General features: G+C 34.8%; 2 protein-coding genes across 2 annotated transcripts in view; one reads left to right on the forward strand and one right to left on the reverse strand.

Annotated features, from left to right (window-relative positions):
• The window catches only part of LOC129730066 (trichohyalin), a 106,460-nt gene that overhangs the window by 38,849 nt on the left and 48,378 nt on the right, over window positions 1-19,233 (forward strand). The window lies entirely within an intron of this gene.
• LOC129730067 (procathepsin L-like) lies at window positions 4,206-6,500 on the reverse strand. The gene is made up of 4 exons (XM_055689089.1): window positions 5,867-6,500; window positions 5,635-5,787; window positions 5,269-5,559; window positions 4,206-5,206 (listed from the first exon to the last, which is right to left on the reverse strand). Exons 1-4 carry the CDS (start codon window positions 5,999-6,001, stop codon window positions 5,030-5,032), a joined length of 756 nt encoding a protein of 251 aa, XP_055545064.1. The 5' UTR covers window positions 6,002-6,500; the 3' UTR covers window positions 4,206-5,029.

The raw sequence follows: 19,233 nt of genomic DNA on the forward strand, positions 1-19,233 counted from the left end.
TACATTATAGTGTTTTTTGTACACTGCAAGATATATCGCGGACTGTTTCTATTCGCCCCGTTTTACGGTAAACGAATAAATCTTACCATATGTACCAAAATATTACCTTAAATTTGATAACAAAATTGAGCTAAATTTGTAATAAATATTGTGCCAATCTCCCGCCTACGCAAAGGCAACACTAAAAAAATTAAACTAAAAATAATAATAATAAATTTTAAAATATAAGCAAAAGCATTTACTTGCAATGCATTGCTCCATTTACGGTGTAAACAGCAACACTGTCTGTCCACTCGGACCTGTATACAAGCTTTCATGCGAGCCTTCATGTGGGAAGCAAATGACGCTTCTTTCGATTGTCACTTTCTATGAATGAAGTAGGTACAATTTGGAAAGTAACAAAAAGGTCACGTTTTACCTACCTCCCGCATGTGCACTATGCTTACCTTTAGCAACATCGTTTTAGTGTTCACTTCCCCTATCACACGTGATTCCGTAGACCCAATTACGAGCCGATGTAGGATTGACTCTGCACTTTTAAAAGCGGTGTTGCCGAATCAAAATTCTCAAAAATTAGGGTGACCCAAAATTTTCGGTGAAACTTTATTATTTTTGCAGAAAGAGAAAAAAAATCTATAATGTTGCAGCCCTGTTAATTTTAGGCAACTTCAAAAAAATTGTCTATTGAAAACAACCGATTTAAATTCACAAAAACACCTTTTTGCTCTATTTTTCATTTTAATTTTAACAAGAAAAAAATATCTTTGAACGACTTTTAGAGTTTTTTTAAGACAAATATTTGCAAAGATGGCATCTTAAATATCTCAATTATAATACGCCTGTTTTATTTTTTGTCTTTTTTTTTGGGTGAGCATAAAACATATCTCGTTGTCACAATTTGAAGAGCACACTTGACTCTATATGTGGAGAAATTTTTAAAAATGTGTAATTTTTTCTGTTTGAGTAAATTCAATTTGAAAACATGACATAAATTATAATTATTTTATATATTTTGCATTTGAAAGTGCCCAGATTTGACTACTCGGATTTGTTTTCCTAAAACTAGAAATAATTACCTTCAATTAAATTCAAACAGATCAACAATCGATCAATAGGTTAAAAAGTTATGAATTTAAAAAAAAAAATCAAATAAAGACGTTTCTCATGGTCACCCTATTTCGAAGCTGGTCGCCGTCTGGGAGGGAGAAACGGATACGAAGCTGTGTGAGTCAAAATGAACCAGAATGAGCTGTCATTGACTGTCAATTTGAACCAAGGAAAAAAGTATTTTTTTGCAATGAGTATTGTTATTACAGAACGATATCGTGTTGCTCGAAAATATATTTTACGCAAACAGTTTTTGTATTCATTGTCATTTTACAAAATATTTTGGTTTGTTTTGACGTAAAATAATAAATTTCATAAGCTTTAAATAACAATCATGCTGTCGTACTGCGATTATCAAACTTGCGCTTCTTTGGATTTAAGGCTTTGGTTACAATTTTGAACACACTTCATCATGGTCGAACTCAAAACTCTGAAGAAACTTTTATCCAACGGCAAATTGAAAAAAAAAAGACCCGGAAAATTAGTCTGTATAATTAGCACATTCAGTATTCCTGATGTTTCTAAAAACTTCGTTTGAGTCATGCATGTGTTACAGCAAGAAGATAGTTACACGCTATCAGAAATGACTGAGACCATAAAAAACCGCTTAGTTCAACATTTTGTATTTTTCATTGTAATTCATAACTTTTGAATCAGTTGATCGATTTTCGATCTTCACGAGTCAAATTAAAGGCTCTGATTTCTAGAAAAAAAAAAAACAGAAATCAAACCTGTGTGCCTTTAAATGCAAAATATCTAAATTTTTATAAGTAAATTCGAGTGCTTCATGTTTGGTACATAAGAGATAGAAATGAACACATTCACCATTGTTAAACCTCCCTTTCCTGCCCACGCTCATGAGATAGATGTCATCTGCTACTATAGTACCTCCACGTACTGAACATAAAAAAACGGTGAAAATAGTGGCTGACATTACTCCTTTACCCCTCCCCCCTCGCTCTTTCCCTTTACTACATTCCTGAGATATAACAACGTTTCAGATAACACAGTGAAGTCACAAAACCCCGTCTCATAACCGAAAACTTTTGTACATAAATTTCCATGGCTACCGTGAAAGACATTGCAAGTTTTCAGGATACATATCCAAGACCTCCCCCCTCCCCATCACACCCCTCTCTCTCTTACTAATGCTTATGGGATGGGGAGCTCCGTAGCCGCAAGGTAACAGAATCCGCTTTGGTCGTGGATTCGAATCTTAGTAGAATCAGGCCATTTGGTTGTCGAAGGACTTTAGCATGGGTTTATTCTCAGGCTCCCCATCACGTACCCTTCCTTCAATCTAAATTTTACAGTACCCCTGTTGACTCTCCTTCTAACAAAAATAAGTCCCTATTATAATGAAACTGGTGTGAGTAACGTATGAAAGTTCTCTACAGGGAATTATAACTAGGCGATATTGTTAGCAGAGCCTGACAAAGTCATTTTCAATTGACAATTATCAGGTTATAGTGACGCTTTGACCCGTCGCTTTCAATTGAATAGCTTTTGTATCATTTTCGAGCACTTCGTGAGTCACATATGACACCCAGTCGAAAGCTCTTGCTGTGATTTTGACAACCGAAGGGCTTGAAATTAATACAAACGCTTTTCAATTTAAAGCGGAGATTATCACCATCACTCTCACCTGACGATTCTCAATTGAAAACGACAATGAATACTTCACGCTTCCACACCTCCATGCTTCCATACAGTACTTCACGCATATATATAGGAAAGAGGGAGGAAATATTGATCGGAACTTGCGTAACGTATTTATTGGATGCCATTGCCGTTCTAACTACGGCTTGCGGTATTAGAAAACTACCATCAAACGACGCGATGCGGTGCTAATTTCAATTGAGACGCTGAAGGAAAGGAAAAAGTCTCTCTCTCCGTCACTCTCTCCGTCGATTGAAATAGTCATTAGATTTATTTGAAATGAATATTTCAAGTTTTCGAGTTTGATATGACCAGTTTTTTTTTAGTCACTTTTGACGTAGAGCTACGTTTCTCAAAACGTTATTTTACATAGGGATGTAAAATAAAAATCCAAAAACTGGACAGGGGTAAAATATGTCCAATTTCAATTGTTTTAAGGCCGGTAAGTTTTCAACCGATTTTTTTCCATTCTTGTAGTCATCAATTGGAAAATTATCTACACATCCGTCCAAATGCAGAAAATTGTAATTGGAATAAATAAACTGTTGTATTATTAAAAATCGTCGAGCCTTGTAATTCGGACGAAAGTTTACGGACCTTCATGCAATGTTTGCAATCTACATCAGCCTCGTCAGAACGAAACTCGTGCTCAAGAGTACGGTTTTGCGACCAAAGTATGGCGTAAAGAAGCTAGGTTTAGAATTAGTTATGCGCAAATTCGTAAAATTCGCTTCAAGGCATTTTGAATGGAATGATGAACTACCGGAACTCGAGAATTTTACTGTCTAGTAGGCCTTGAAACAATTGGAAGCAGACATAAGATTGCAAATGTAACGCGAGATATTCTGTGGGTGGATTGAAAGTTCCTACCTGTTCGCCCGACTTAATTTTAACGAAAGGCCGGTTTCTCTTCGTCATCGGAGGGTCTTTGATCCTCCATTGAGAAAAAAGGAACTATACATGGCAGATTTTTGAACGAGTTCAACAAACTGCAGGACAAAATATCTGTGAATATGACTCAAATCAAATTCGAAGAAGACTTAACTCATATTCAAGAAATCAGTAATACACTTACAACGTAAACATGTATTATATCTAGATATACGAAGGGTAACGGGCTGGCAGCCTATGTTCAATAAACAATTAGTAGAAACACAGCTTTCAACCTCCGATTGGTCGCTTAATGCTTGCTAAATATAATACCTAGTAGACCAGAAATGCATTTTTCGGGCTATATAGGAGCCTGCTTCCGTTCAAACAAATCATCGGAGACGCCTGTATAAAAATTTATTTTTTTAATATAACCACCTCCCTCTGACAAGGCCCCTAAGATATAGAAAAATCCATCTTATAGAAACTTACATGAGAACCAATATTTACAAATTGGCGTGGTTATCTTGTTAGGTGTTTCAGACAATAGATACAATAGAAATAGATAGAGAACTTATCGGAGAAAAAAATTTTTAGTCACATTTTATTCCTTTGAAATCAACGTCAATCTTTGCTGTATATCAAGTTAGTAAAAACTGCTCCAGGACTCATGTCTCATCCAACAACGCTTTCCGTTGCCCAGGTCCACGAACGGAACTTGACTCTTGTAGCCCAGGTTTAAAAAAGGGTTAAAAATATGACTCAATAATTTACCCCAACTATTTATAAACTTAGTCATTGGCCCAATTCCATGCGAAACCTGATAGCAATCTCTCAAACGTTCGAATGACGCGAACGTAAAGGGAAAAAGTTTTTTGTTGCAATTGCTTTTCCACGTTCTCGCCCTTATCTGGCGCAAATTGGAACTGGAAGCGCGACTTTCCGCCGAGTCACGGTTGTTCGTTGGAAAATACAGTTATGAAAACCCGCTCACCCATTAGTTTCACAGTTAACGTCGGCGTTTTTTTGTGTCATTTCCCCGTGCAGTGTTTGTTTCTTCTTTACAGCGGAAATAACTCTTTAGCACGGAAAAGGACAAAGTTTACTGGAATTTCCGGCGCGGCTGCTTCTTTGAACGAGGTGTGGAATGTCTTGTGGCACGCAAAAGTTGGCTCGTTATTTTTTTGTGGTTTTCGCTGCCACTGTCTACTTCTGCCAGTCGAATACGACCTGGAGGGCACCGGAAGCAAGTGTGAACGAGTCGGATTTGTGGCCGCTTTGCATGTAACAAATTGTTGATTTCTTTCTAATTAGGTGATGATGGTGCCTTTTGTTCACTGAAAACGAAACTGATTCTTGGAAATTGGCTGTTACGATGAATTCGAAATTATGTTTAGATTACCTTCTGAACGCTGCTACGCAGATTGGCAATTTCGACTGGAAATGATAGCTGAAAATGATTGATTAAGACACTTACCGCACCGGTGTAGGGATAATCACTTTCCCTCATGATACCTCCGCAGCTTTCCAAATACTTGAGCGTGTATCGGAGTGAACCTCCTGCACAACCCTACAATTCAAAGAAAAAATTCTCAACAAAGTCGTCGGTGTAAATTTTTCCACCAACTGAACCTGATTTCCGGCCACTGTAGAACAATCGACTAGCTGCTGTTGACTAACCAGCTCAACACGATTGAGCCGCTGCACGATTTGTCCACTGATTGCGTAGGCGACGCTGAACGCGTAACACGAACCGCAGGTTTTTTGATTTACTAACCCCGTTTTGAAGCCCTTGTCGCGCCAATCTAAACTGGCCGGCATTCCACCCGCTGCTCCGACCATTTCGTCCGCAATCTCTATGTCCATCTTCCGGTGGTTAGTGTCCCGCATGCGAACCATTTGCTTTTTGTACAATTCGTTGTCCTGGAACAAAAAATATAAATAAAATCATCCACAAGATTTTCATTTAAGAGAAGTTTGAACTACTTAACTACTTACCAAATCGGCAAACAAATTCACTCCCATCTGGAACTGGCTTTTCCCCTCCTGAAAATCTTTGTTGTGCGTTTCGATAGCTCGTACGTTTTTCTCAAAAGCATTCTTCCGGCGCTCGATCCGATACTTAACAACATACTTTTTATTGTACGAGTCCTACAAAGGAGCCACAAAACAAAGCACAAAGAAGTACATCTAGTAAGTAAGTTAACGGTCCGATCAGCTGACAACAAACCAAATACGACTCGAACGTTGGCAGATTGCCGGATGGCTCTGGAGTGCTGGCCTTCTCCGTAACGTTTTCGGCTCCCAGCGTCGAAACGACGCAACCCAACCCAACTGCCAGCAGAATGGCGACCACCGGCACCATTCCGTACTTTGTAATTTTAGTGTATTATCCGATCGGTAAACTCTGAAACCGATATGCGATGTTGCGTTATGTTTGAGTTATGACTTGTAACTGGCCATCGATTCGCAGCGCTGTGGACGCGTTATCGCTGAAATTGTATGCGAAAGCAAACTGCTGCCTCATCATTGTGTGCCATTTTAGGTCGCACCTTCGTCGTCCGTCGGTCGTGTCAAATGTCTTCGAAGCCGTTGAGCTGTTCTTGGAGACGACGACGGTTGACTGTACGCCCGTGGAAAAGCGGGTGCGTGTCTGAGTGGGCAACCCGTTAGATCAAGACATTGTTTGCACAATGTGGCAGTGCTGTTGACACGACGGACGCTCGACAGACCTTGACTTGTTGCACCAGCCTCCGGCTCTAGAGCAGATTCGCAGGAGCATGAACGAATAACCTGAGTGCAATGATTTATATGTACAATAGTGCATTCACTCAGGGATGCAGGTTAGAAAAGATTGCCGGTCATGATTGAAAAGGGAGTGAAAAGTGTTTTTATTTATCTACCGTATTGTGTTTTATTTTATTAAATTCAGCAATCATTCGAGGCACTATCGTGTTTTGTTTTTGTGGTATGGACTTCGTATTTTCATTGCAGACAAATGAATTCGAACTAGAACTTAAACTCAAGCTTGGGTTTAAACCGGAATCGCATAAACCGGATTTTGTATCCAAACCTCTGAATTGGATCTCAAATTAACCTTAATTACTTAACTTAGTATGAGCTTAGACAACTTCAACTGGAGCTTCTGTTTCGAACTGATTCCAAAACTAAACTGAAAATTGCACTTGACACCAACATGAACCTGAAATTAGATCTGAAGAAGGACACTTTTCAAAACTGAAACCTGAATCCTAGCTTAACTTTAACTCGTACATAGATCAGAATTTGGTTTCGAAATCAGTCCTGAATTTGGAGTTAAATTGAATTCAATCAATTCAATGAAGTTCAATTTAATTCAATCAAATGTTTCAAATTTCATTTGGAGTTTATCATTTCAGATATTAATATGGACCTATACATGGACCTGGGTTAAACTTGAAATTGATCCTGCATTGACAGCTGAACTTTTAGATCTCAAACTTCGACTTGAACATGAACATAGCAGAAACCTGAAAATGGTGTTAATCTTGAATTTAAACTTTATATTGAATCCGAATCCGAGCCTCCCCAGCTGGTATCGAGGTACGATGCTGGCCTAACAAACCAGTCGTCGTAGGTTCGAGTCCTGACTCGGGAGAGACCGTTAGTGTCACTAAGATCGTAGCGCTAGCCCCGCAATTGTCCTGTACACTAAACGGTTGGCTGCGAAGTCTGTGTATAGTAAATAGAAGGTCAAGTTCCGAATCGGAATGTAGCACCAAGGTTTTACTTTGCTTTTTTATTGAATCCGAATCTGAACCTAATGTAAGACTAAAAATTAGGTTGGATTTGGTTTGATCTGATTTAAAACCTGAACTTAAATCTGAGCATATGTCCAAACTTGAATAAAAACATAGAAGAGAATTTTAATGTTAACTTAACTTTGAATTTTAATCTCAACCTCATACCTGAATTTGTATCTAAGCCTCAACCTTGATTTTGAAAAACTAAAATATTTGCTGTAGTATAAATTCTATTCAAGCTCCAACAGCAATCAAAGTTTTCGGATTTAGTTTTAATTTCAATCCCCAATCTGGTTTAATACATTGATATGATGCAAAGCATTAACTTGTATATTGCTACTTGTCTAAAAAGCTTGGATATGAACTTAGACAATAATTCGAACGTAAATTTCAATCTGTCCAAGATCATGCTTTCGGCCTCAATCAGCTCTGAACCTAAACTTGGGCTTGATTTCGGACTCGAGTTCTATTATTAGCTTGGGCTTAATTTTGGATCTAAATTTGAATCAGAATATGCAACCATACTAGAATTTTACTTAAACTATAGAAGAACAAGAATATAACACTTAGCTAGACCTTGACTGTGGACATCACCTTGCATTTGATTTGTGCCTCAACCTAAATTTGAACCTCAAGTTGTACTTGAACTTGAATCTTAACTTGAGTATGAACTTAAGCCCTGACCCCGAACTTAAAACTATACGTTGCATTTATACGGAAATACGGTTTTTTTCAGTCTCAACGGTGGATCAAAACGCTACCATGTTTTATGTCCGACGTTTCGGTCTTTGAACTTGGCCTTCCTCAGGAAATTCACAATTTTTTCAAAACATTTTATAAAATACATTGAACATTTTTCAAAATAAAAAAAAATAACTTTAATTTTCGAGCTTTGTAGCTTTCCCAACAATCAAACCAATTTCTAATATGACCCTCAACCTGAACTAAAGGCTATATTTGTACCTAAGTTTGGACTCGAACTTGAACCTGAATTTTGTCCTAAAAATATCGCTAAAATTGCATCTGAACTTGAAGTTAAACTTAAATTTGATCTTTTAACTTGAGAGGAAGCTCCAATTTCAATGTAAGTTTGAAGCTTTCCAAATCCTAGGTTTAGTAAGCTTAAACCTAAACTTGGATTTGATTTTATATTAGGACTTGAACATTAGTCTGGATCTGACCATGGGCTTTGAGTTGAACGCTGATTTTGAAAATGAACTAGAATCAAAATTTGGATCTTTACCTGAATTTTAATTTAGTACAACGATGAGCTTGAGCCAGATATTAAACATAATCATTTTTCGAACTTAAACATGGACCTTGATTTTGAGCTAAATCTTGTATATGAATTCAAACTAGAGCTTTATTTAGGACATATTCGTAGGCCCTAACTTTTACAATCTAGTTGTATTCGCACCTGTACCTGAACCTTTATATGAACTTGAATCTGAATGTGGGCCCTGACTTGGAACTTAACAAAACTTTGGGTCGGCTTTCAAACCTGAACATACCATAAAGCGAATTTTAGACCTTGGAATTTACTCTGAACCTGAAGTTAAAGCTAAAATCGAGCCTGGATACGAGCTTAAACCTAAATTTTGTTCGGAAAATGCCGCCAAATCTGGATATGAACTAGAAAATCAACATCAATGTACACTTTGACGTGAGTGTGTAGAACTTCATCAAGACCTGGTTTCCAACGTAAACTAAGCTGAGATTTTATTTTGAGCTCAGGTTCGAACACGATCTTGGATGTGAGCATTAGGGTGGGACAAAAAATAGTTTCTAGCTCCCATGCACTTTTTGTGTTCCTCATGGGTCCTATAACAACCGTGTAACTTTTCAGATTGATCGGTGAAACTATATTTTTGCGCCCGATTTTTAAAGTTTCCATACGATATTATATGGGAAAATCCACTATATTCTCTAGAGATTTCCAGTTGACTCCTAAAAATATATCGATACATTATATATATATATATATATATATATATATATATATATATATATATATATATATATATATATATATATATATATATATATATATATATATATATATATATATATATATATATATATATATATATATATATATATATATATATATATATATATATATATATATATATATATATATATATATATGAAATTTTCCTGGGAAAAACTCTTCTGAAGACCGTAAGGCGCTACGATACTTGTAGGAAAAGTTATTCACCTCAAACTGGTTGAATGTTTGACGAACGGCTCACCATTGAATTTTACTGCAGCATGCATCAATCATGTGATGAGACATGATATCGTGTAAAATTTATCTTGGAGATTACTCCGAAGATACTATGAGCAAAAATTACACTTTCAAGCTTACATCCACGCAAAATAATCTCTCTTCCTTAGGCAAGTTTGCAATAGCAGTATGCTGTAGCAGTGTTGCTAGGGAAATTCAATGGTGAGCCTTTTGTCAGATATTCAATTAGGTTGGGATTGAATAACTTTTTGTACAAGCATCGTAGCGCCTTACGGTCTTCAAGAGAGTTTTTATCAGAAAAATTTCCTACAAACATCATGTAATGATATATTTTTAGAAGCCAACTGGACATCTCTAGAGAATAAGTTTTGAAAAAGTGGATTTTCCCATATAAAATCGTATGGAAACTTCAAAAATCGGGCGCAAAAATATAGTTCCACCGATCGATCTGAAAAGTTGCACGGTTGTTATAGGACCCATAAAGAACACGCAAAGTACAGCGAAAAAATAACGCTTTGAGTCGCTTTTTTTGCTCATAACCGTGTCCCAGTCTACTGAGCACCGGCCTTGAGCTTAGACTCGATTTCAGATCTAAACTTGAATCAAAACTTGGTCCTATATCAAAGTTTTACCTGAGATAATAGCTGCACTTCGGTCAGTTTTTAACATGATATTGAACCTCAATCTGAACTGATTTTGACCTGAACTTGAATATGACCATGTACTAGAACTTGACTAAGGGAATTATTCTCCATTTGATTTTGTGCTTTGACGTGGCGTTTGACCTTAAGCCTTGCTTTAACCTGAGCTTAAACAGGAATATGTACATGTACACGAATATGAATATGAACATGAACAAGAACATGAACATGAACATGAAAATGAATATGAATATGAACATGAACAAAAACATGAAAATGAATATGAACATGACATGAACAAGAACAAGAACAAGAACATAAACATAAACATAAACATAAACATAAACATAAACATAAACATAAACATAAACATAAACATAAACATAAACATAAACATAAACATAAACATAAACATAAACATAAACATAAACATAAACATAAACATAAACATAAACATAAACATAAACATAAACATAAACATAAACATAAACATAAACATAAACATAAACATAAACATAAACATAAACATAAACATAAACATAAACATAAACATAAACATAAACATAAACATAAACATAAACATAAACATAATCATAAACATAAACATAAACATAAACATAAACATAAACATAAACATAAACATAAACATAAACATAAACATAAACATAAACATAAACATAAACATAAACATAAACATAAACATAAACATAAACATAAACATAAACATAAACATAAACATAAACATAAACATAAACATAAACATAAACATAAACATAAACATAAACATAAACATAAACATAAACATAAACATAAACATAAACATAAACATAAACATAAACATAAACATAAACATAAACATAAACATAAACATAAACATAAACATAAACATAAACATAAACATAAACATAAACATAAACATAAACATAAACATAAACATAAACATAAACATAAACATAAACATAAACATAAACATAAACATAAACATAAACATAAACATAAACATAAACATAAACATAAACATAAACATAAACATAAACATAAACATAAACATAAACATAAACATAAACATAAACATAAACATAAACATAAACATAAACATAAACATAAACATAAACATAAACATAAACATAAACATAAACATAAACATAAACATAAACATAAACATAAACATAAACATAAACATAAACATAAACATAAACATAAACATAAACATAAACATAAACATAAACATAAACATAAACATAAACATAAACATAAACATAAACATAAACATAAACATAAACATAAGCATAAACATAAACATAAACATAAACATAAACATAAACATAAACATAAACATAATCATAAACAAAAACATAAACATAAACATGAACAAGAACATGAAAAATGAAAAGAACATGAAAATGAAAATGAATGTGAATATGAACTTGAACATGAACATGAACTTGAACATGAACATGAACATGAACATGAACAAAAACATGAACATGAACATGAACATGAACATGAACATGAACACGAATATTAGCATGAACGTAACGGTAAAATTACCATTAGTGTGAACATAGATCTAGACTTGAAACTTGATCCAAATTTAAATTGAAGTAATCTCAAATTCAAATAAACCGGTTTTTAACTTGAATCACGAATATGTCCCGAATTTACCTCTAATTCTGTGTCTGAATTTGAAAATAAATAATAAGATTTATAGCTGAGGAGGGATTCTAATTTCAACGTAAATTTTAACCTTACCGGCAGAGAGCTGTTCTTGCCGCGAAATCTCTATTCTAAACTTTAGCTTGAACCTTAGTTAAGTTTCTAAATTAATTTTTGAGCTTGAATTTTGAATGGAGCAACAAACAATCTTCGATTGATAATTGTAACAATAATTGAGTGAATTACACAACTATTAACTATAGTAATAAAAAAATTTTATTCTTTCGATCAATTTGTTCTCCCCATTTATTCTTTCCTTCTTCTCTCGTTTTTTCTTATTTATTTATTTATTTATTTAACTACTACCAACAGACAGACAGACTACTACCAACAGACTTGTCCCAATGGCTTCTAATTAAACAGTCTTCGGAACAATGACAAAAATTTCGATCGTAAGACTCTATAAGATGAATGAAAATCAAAAACTAGTGACACTCTGTTGAGAGCACGCTGGATACCCAAGATGGCACTATTTGAGCTCTAGTTGGTTCGACGAAAGGGTAAGTGCAAGGCTGGAGTCCTTCGTAGAGTTCTAGTAGGAGCGTTCAGGTTGATTTGACGGAGGATAACAGGGCAGTAGATCCGTGATGTCAGGATATCAGAAACTAACATAGCGCGAGCTGTTTCTCGGCGTAATTGAAGAGTATCGATCTGGAGGAGCTGGCACCGGTCCTCGTATCTGGTGTCACGCATGGGCTGCTGCCAGGAAAGCATTCGAAGAGCGTATCGTACAAACCGCCGTTGAATGCCTTCGATTCGATGGATGGCATTGTTGTAGTGAGGGATCCAAACTGTAGAACAGTACTCCAATGAAGACCGCACAAGCGAACAGTAGAGTGTAACTATGCAAAGAATATTTTTGAAATCACGTGTCATTCGGAAAATGAGGCCCAGTTGTCTGGAGGCTTTCGCTACGATGTACGATATGTGCTGTTTGAAGGTGAGTTTTTCGTCCAGAAGTACACCGAGATCTTTGATGAATTCGACCCTCTGAATAGGGGAGCCGTTTAGAGTATAGTCGACATGTATTGGTCGGTGTTTCCTGGAGAAAGTTATCATGGAGCACTTAGTCGGGTTTAGTACCATGCGATACAGCTCGCACCAATAGGCGAATATATTAAGTTGTTGCTGAAGAAAAGCGGCGTCGGCAGCATGTTTGATTTTATTGAATAATTTCAAATCATCAGCAAATGCAAATTTAACGGAGTAGTGCACGTCGAAGTACAGCAAAAACACTAATGGGCCAAGATGACTACCTTGAGCAATTCCGGAAGTAGCGGAAAATGATTCAAAAATTTCATCGTCAATTTTTACACTCAGAGTACGCCCTACTATTTTTTTTAAAGGGGGAGATTTGTTAGTAGCTCAAGTATTTATGATAAATATTAGTAAATAATGAGTATGTGTGTCCAATCACAAATGGTGACTTCTCAACACGGTTAGAAATTTGTAGTTTTAATTGTTAGGATTTGTTTGCTTTCGCAGTTAGGACTTATCATTCGTAGGGATTTAAACCTACTTGTCAGGAAAGGGGAAGTAAACTTACAACTAACTTAATTGCTAACTTATTGGCTATAAAGAGAGCTTATCGTAGCAATTGAGGATTGCAACGATTTTTGTCGAAAATTGTTAATAATTTTATTTGACATAGCTTCGAATGGTTCAACACCAGTAAGTTTATGTAATTCGAGTGTACCAAACCAAGGAGGACGCTTCAAAATCATTTTCAGAATTTTATTCTGAATCCTTTGGAGCGTTTTCTTCCTTGTTGAACAGCAACTTGACCAGATCGGTATGGCATAAAGCATTGCTAGTCTAAAAATTTGTTTGTAAATCAAAAGTTTGTTCTTAAACAAAGTTAAGAATTCCTGTTAATGAGAGGATATAAACATCTCGTATATTTGATGCACTTGGCTTGTATACTCTCAATGTGCTCTTTGAAAATAAGTTTTTTATCATAAATTAGTCCCAAGTACTTAACCTTGTCGGACCAACTTAAAATAACCCCATTCATCTTGACAACGTGATTATTGTTTGGCTTGAGGAAAGAAGCCCTAGGCTTATGCGGAAAAATTATCATTTGAGTTTTAGAAGCAAGTAGGAAGAAAAAATATCTGAACTTTTCTGCAATCGACTGCATATGACACGAAGACTTTTGCCTTTTACGGAAATGCTTGTGTCATCGCAGAACAATGACTTTGTGCATCCTGGAGGCAAATCAGGAAGATCTGAAGTGAATATGTTGTACAGGACTGGCCCCAAGACTGAACCTTGAGGTACACCTGCTCTGACAGGAAATCTATCAGATTTTGAATTCTGATAGACAACCTGCAGAGTTCAATCAGTAAGATAGTTTTTTAAAATTTTGATTAGGAAAATTAGAAAATTAAAAGTTTGCAATTTCGCAATCAAACCTTTATGCCAAACACTGTCGAATGCTTTTTCTATGTCTAAAAGAGCAGCTCCAGTGGAATAACCTTCAGATTTGTTAGCTCGTATCATATTAGTAACTCTGAGCAATTGATGAGTTGTGGAATGCCCATGGCGAAATCCAATCTGTTCATTTGCAAAAATTGAATTTTCGTTGATGTGTGACATCATTCTGTTAAGAATAATTCTCTCAAACAGTTTACTTATTGAAGAAAGCAAACTGATTGGTCGATAACTTGAAACTGTTTTTTGCATTTTTCCATAATTTGGGAAAATATGCAATTTTGAAGCAGCAATTGAGAATTTTCACTAAAAATTCCATTGTGCTCTCAGGGAGATGTTTGATTAGTATATTAAAGATTCCATCGTCACCAGGTGCTTTCATATTTTTGAAATTTTTAATAATGGATTTAATTTCATTCAAGTTAGTTTCAATTATTTCTGCAGGTAAAAAATTCTGGGAAGAAATTAAATCAAATTGACGTGTGACTTCATTTTCAATTGGACTCACAAAATTCAGATTTTAGTTATGAACACTCTCAAACTGCTGAGCAAGTCTTTGAGCCTTTTGTTCATTGGATACAAGAAAACGTTCACCATCTTTTAAAACTGGAATAGGCTTTGACGGTTTTTTAAGAATCTTCGACAGCTTCCAAAATGGTTTTGAATATGGTTTCAATTTTTCAACTTTAGTCTCAAAATTTTGATTTCTCAAAAGAGTAAATCTATGTTTAATCTCTTTCTGTAAATCTTTATAAATAGTTTTAAAAACAGGGTCACGAGAACGTTGATATTGACGTCTGCGGACATTTTTCAAACGAATTTGAAGATTTTCGTCAATTATTGGTGAATCAAATTTCATTTGAGCCTTTGGAACAGAATAATTCCTGGCATCAACAATTGCACATTTTAATGCTTCCAAAGCGGAATCAATATCCACTTCGTTCTGCAAATCAAGCTCATTATTGAAATTTCTCTCAATATGAGTTTTGTATCTTTCCCAATTAGCCTTGTTATAATTAAAAACAGAGCTCATAGGGTTTAAAACTGATTCATGTGATAAAGAAAAAGTTATTGGAAGATGGTCAGAATCAAAGTCAGCATGTGTGATCAAATCACTACATACATGACTTTGATCTGTTAGCACCAAATCAATTGTTGAAGGGTTTCTTACAGAAGAAAAGCATGTAGGACTATTCGGAGACAAAATAGAATAGTATCCTGAAGAACAATCACTGAATAAAATTTTGCCATTGGAATTACTTTGAGAATTATTCCATGAACGATGTTTAGCGTTAAAATCGCCGATTATGAAAAATTTCGAACGATTTCTGGTGAGTTTTTGTAAATCACCTTTAAAATAATTTTTGAGCTCGCGTGTGCATTGAAATGGTAAATATGCTGCGGCAATAAATAAAATCCCAACTTCAGTTTGAACTTCAATTCCCAAAGTTTTAATAACTTTCGTCTCAAGATGGGGAAGAGCACGATGTTTGATTCGGCGATGAATAACAATTGCAACTCCACCGCCGGAACCCTGAATCCTATCATATCTATGAACCACGTAATTGGGATCATATTTTAATTTTATGTTAGGTTTCAAAAATGTTTCAGTAATAATTGCAATATGCACATTATTCACTGTTAAAAAATTAAAAAGCTCATTCTCATTGGCCTTCAATGAGCGAGCATTCCAATTTAATATTTTAATTGTTTTATTTAAAATCATTGCTAAATTTTAAATTAGAAACAATTTTAATAGTAAAATTTGTGCCTATTTGAATGGCTTCAAACATTGATTTTGCCTGCAACATGGCGTTCATAAGATCGAACATTGCCTGTTGCAAAAAGGAAAGTTTACCTGCCGTAATAGGCCCCAGGCAGTTGACATCAGAAAAAATATTTTCGGCAGCAATATTAGCTGGAGTAATAGGTGTACAATTATTTTCTAGCGTGTTTTGCTTCCCATATTAACGGTCATTTTCGAACTACCAACACTAGGCGGTATGATGTTCGAACTACATGTAACCTGTGCATATGTTAAACGGGTGTGCAAAGGAGTAGGTAAACTATGCGTCGCTGGTACGCTTGGAGAATTTTGTTTACCTTGCCTTGCCTCAACAATTGCTAAACGGGCTGGGCATTGATGAAAATTCGACATATGGTTGCCGTTACAATTCGCACAGCGAAAATTTTTACTCTCTTTCACAGGACATGTGTCCTTTTTGTGAGAAGAGTCTCCACAAATGAAGCATTTTTGGTCCATGTTACAAAACTTTGAACCATGGCCATAACGTTGGCAAACACGGCATTGGGTGATATGCTTTCACCTCCGCCAAACTTTCGATATCATTCCCATTTTACACGCACGTTATATAAAGCATGTGCTTTTTCAAAAAATTTTAAGTTATTACTTTACGAACTAATTTCATTTTTTGTCATATGACTTACATTTTAAGTTTAGTAAAGCGGGCAATGTATGCAGTTTGCGAGGATGCGAAAATGAACGGGAATAAAAGGTGTGACTTTTAGGGTTAGAAAAAATTTTCCCTCGTCCAGACGGGACACGAACCCGCAATCTCCGTTTCTCCGGTTACGTACTTTGGGAACGAAACGTTCCATCAGTCCGTAGCAGACAGAAGAAAAATCGCTGTCGGCCAAATCGATGTCGGTAGGATTCAAAATATCAATCCAATTTACGTTTAGTAGTGCGCTCAATAAACCGTCATCGGCGAAAATTGAATCGGATCGAGTTAGATGTAGTCTTTTCATATGTCTTTCTATTCCTTTCTGTTATTTTTCTCTTTCTCTATCTTTACCTTTTTCTTGTAGTGATGTTTTTTTTTTCTTTTCTTTTTTTCTCTCTCTCTCTCTCTACCTTATTGCTCTATCTCTCTATATTTCCGACACTTCTTCGCCTTTTCTATCGATTTCTTCTATGTCTCGCTTTCTTTCTTTTTTCATTCTTATCTCTCTAGTTTTGACGTTTCAGAATCCAAATTTTTAGAGTAATACAACAAATTTTGAATTTTCTATGATTTTTCAAAGTGTACTGAGTCAGCGTTTTTTAGTGTTTTTCTTGAAAAAAAATGCAGTGTTGCGAAATTTGCTGGAGCCTCAAGGGTAACTTGAATCTTGATTACGTCTAAAGAAAAGTTGTCTATAAAATAGTGGAGAATAAATCCTCATCATTCGATGATGCATAATCTCATTGTAATACTCAAAAAAAATTAGGCGGAATCAAAAAATTAGGTCTTTTTTGCATAAAACAGCGTTTAAAGTTTGGACGGCAGGGTTTGGCACTATTGTCACTAGTTTTAATAGATAGCTTGGAAAAAATACTTTCGAATTCATCTAGTCCGATCCTGGGCAGAGCTGCGCAGAGCACCTTTCTTTCAAAGAGAAACAATGAGTGTTCGGCACATATCGGATTTCATAAATTTAAATTTAAATTGTACACTGCAAACCGTCAACAGAATAACAAATGGCTCGCATGAGTTTGATAATAACAACGTTTTCAAACATGTTTCAGTATAATTGATCACACTATTTTCATATTTACAAGGTAAACTTATCTATATTCCGTTTTTTAACGCAGTATCAAAAACTAATCATTGGATCACTGAGTACCAAAACCATGTTTTAAGTTTGTATCATATCAGTCACATGTAAAAATAATCGTGTAAACCCAAACCAAGACATAATGACACGCCTGCTAATTTCTACAATGCTAATAGTGAATTATCATTTTGACTTTAGAAACTGCATTTTGGAAACTTTTCTTGAATGTATTAAAACTGTATTGAAAATGAACACAAATATGAATATGAAGGTGGAAGTGAACAAAAAGAAGAATGCGATGAAAAAAGTAATGTAATATAGTCACTTAAAAAAAAAAAAAGACATAAGTGATTTTCAACACAAAGCATATTTTTCAATTGATATTTTTTTTTATTTTCTATAACTGAATGATATTTTTACGTTTTTTTTTATGGCATATGAAAGTATTTCAAGCATCATGCATTTTATTTTGCAAAACATTGGAATCGACGTAAAATTTTCCTCATATAATATACAGTAATCACCCGATTATATCTGCCCCGATTTTATCTGCCCCCGATTTTATCCGCCCCTGATATTATCACATTTTTCACCCGATTTTATCATCATAAAACATTTCATTAAAAAAATGTCAGGGTGAACTGATTTTCTATTACGCTTCAATATTTAAGATATTTTTCATATTTCTGTGTATCATTCTGGATGCAGTTTACATTAAAAATTCAACCGATGCACAATGTTACATTTTGCTGTTATCGTGCGAATAATTGAATAGTGATACAAATGTTTATTATAACCGTATAATATGTTCGAAGAAGTTTCGATATATTTGAAAACGCATCTTTTGATATAGAAAGCTGGGTGATCAATCCTCCTAAAAGTAAGATAGAATATTTACTTTTTCATTAGATAAAGATAGACGCTTGGTGTCTTAGGCAAAGTATTAGGTGATCTCAAAACAAGAAACTTTACAGAAGACATCATGTTTCTATCTCTTACATATTGCAAGCAACATAAAGTTTTCTATGAGAAGGCATTAAAAATCGTTATTTATACTTTAAGATTTTTCTAGTTGCAATATGTGAGAGATATCAGCATGCTGTCTTAGGCAAAGTTTAGTGTTGTGAGAACATTTAATATTTTGCTGATGGTACTGCGCTACAAAAAAACAAGTAATTCAATTTACCAATTCAAACAAAAACATGAACGAATAAAAAAC

Source organism: Wyeomyia smithii, chromosome 3 (genome assembly GCF_029784165.1).
Source record: "Wyeomyia smithii strain HCP4-BCI-WySm-NY-G18 chromosome 3, ASM2978416v1, whole genome shotgun sequence".
NCBI classification, from domain to species: domain Eukaryota; kingdom Metazoa; phylum Arthropoda; class Insecta; order Diptera; family Culicidae; genus Wyeomyia; species Wyeomyia smithii.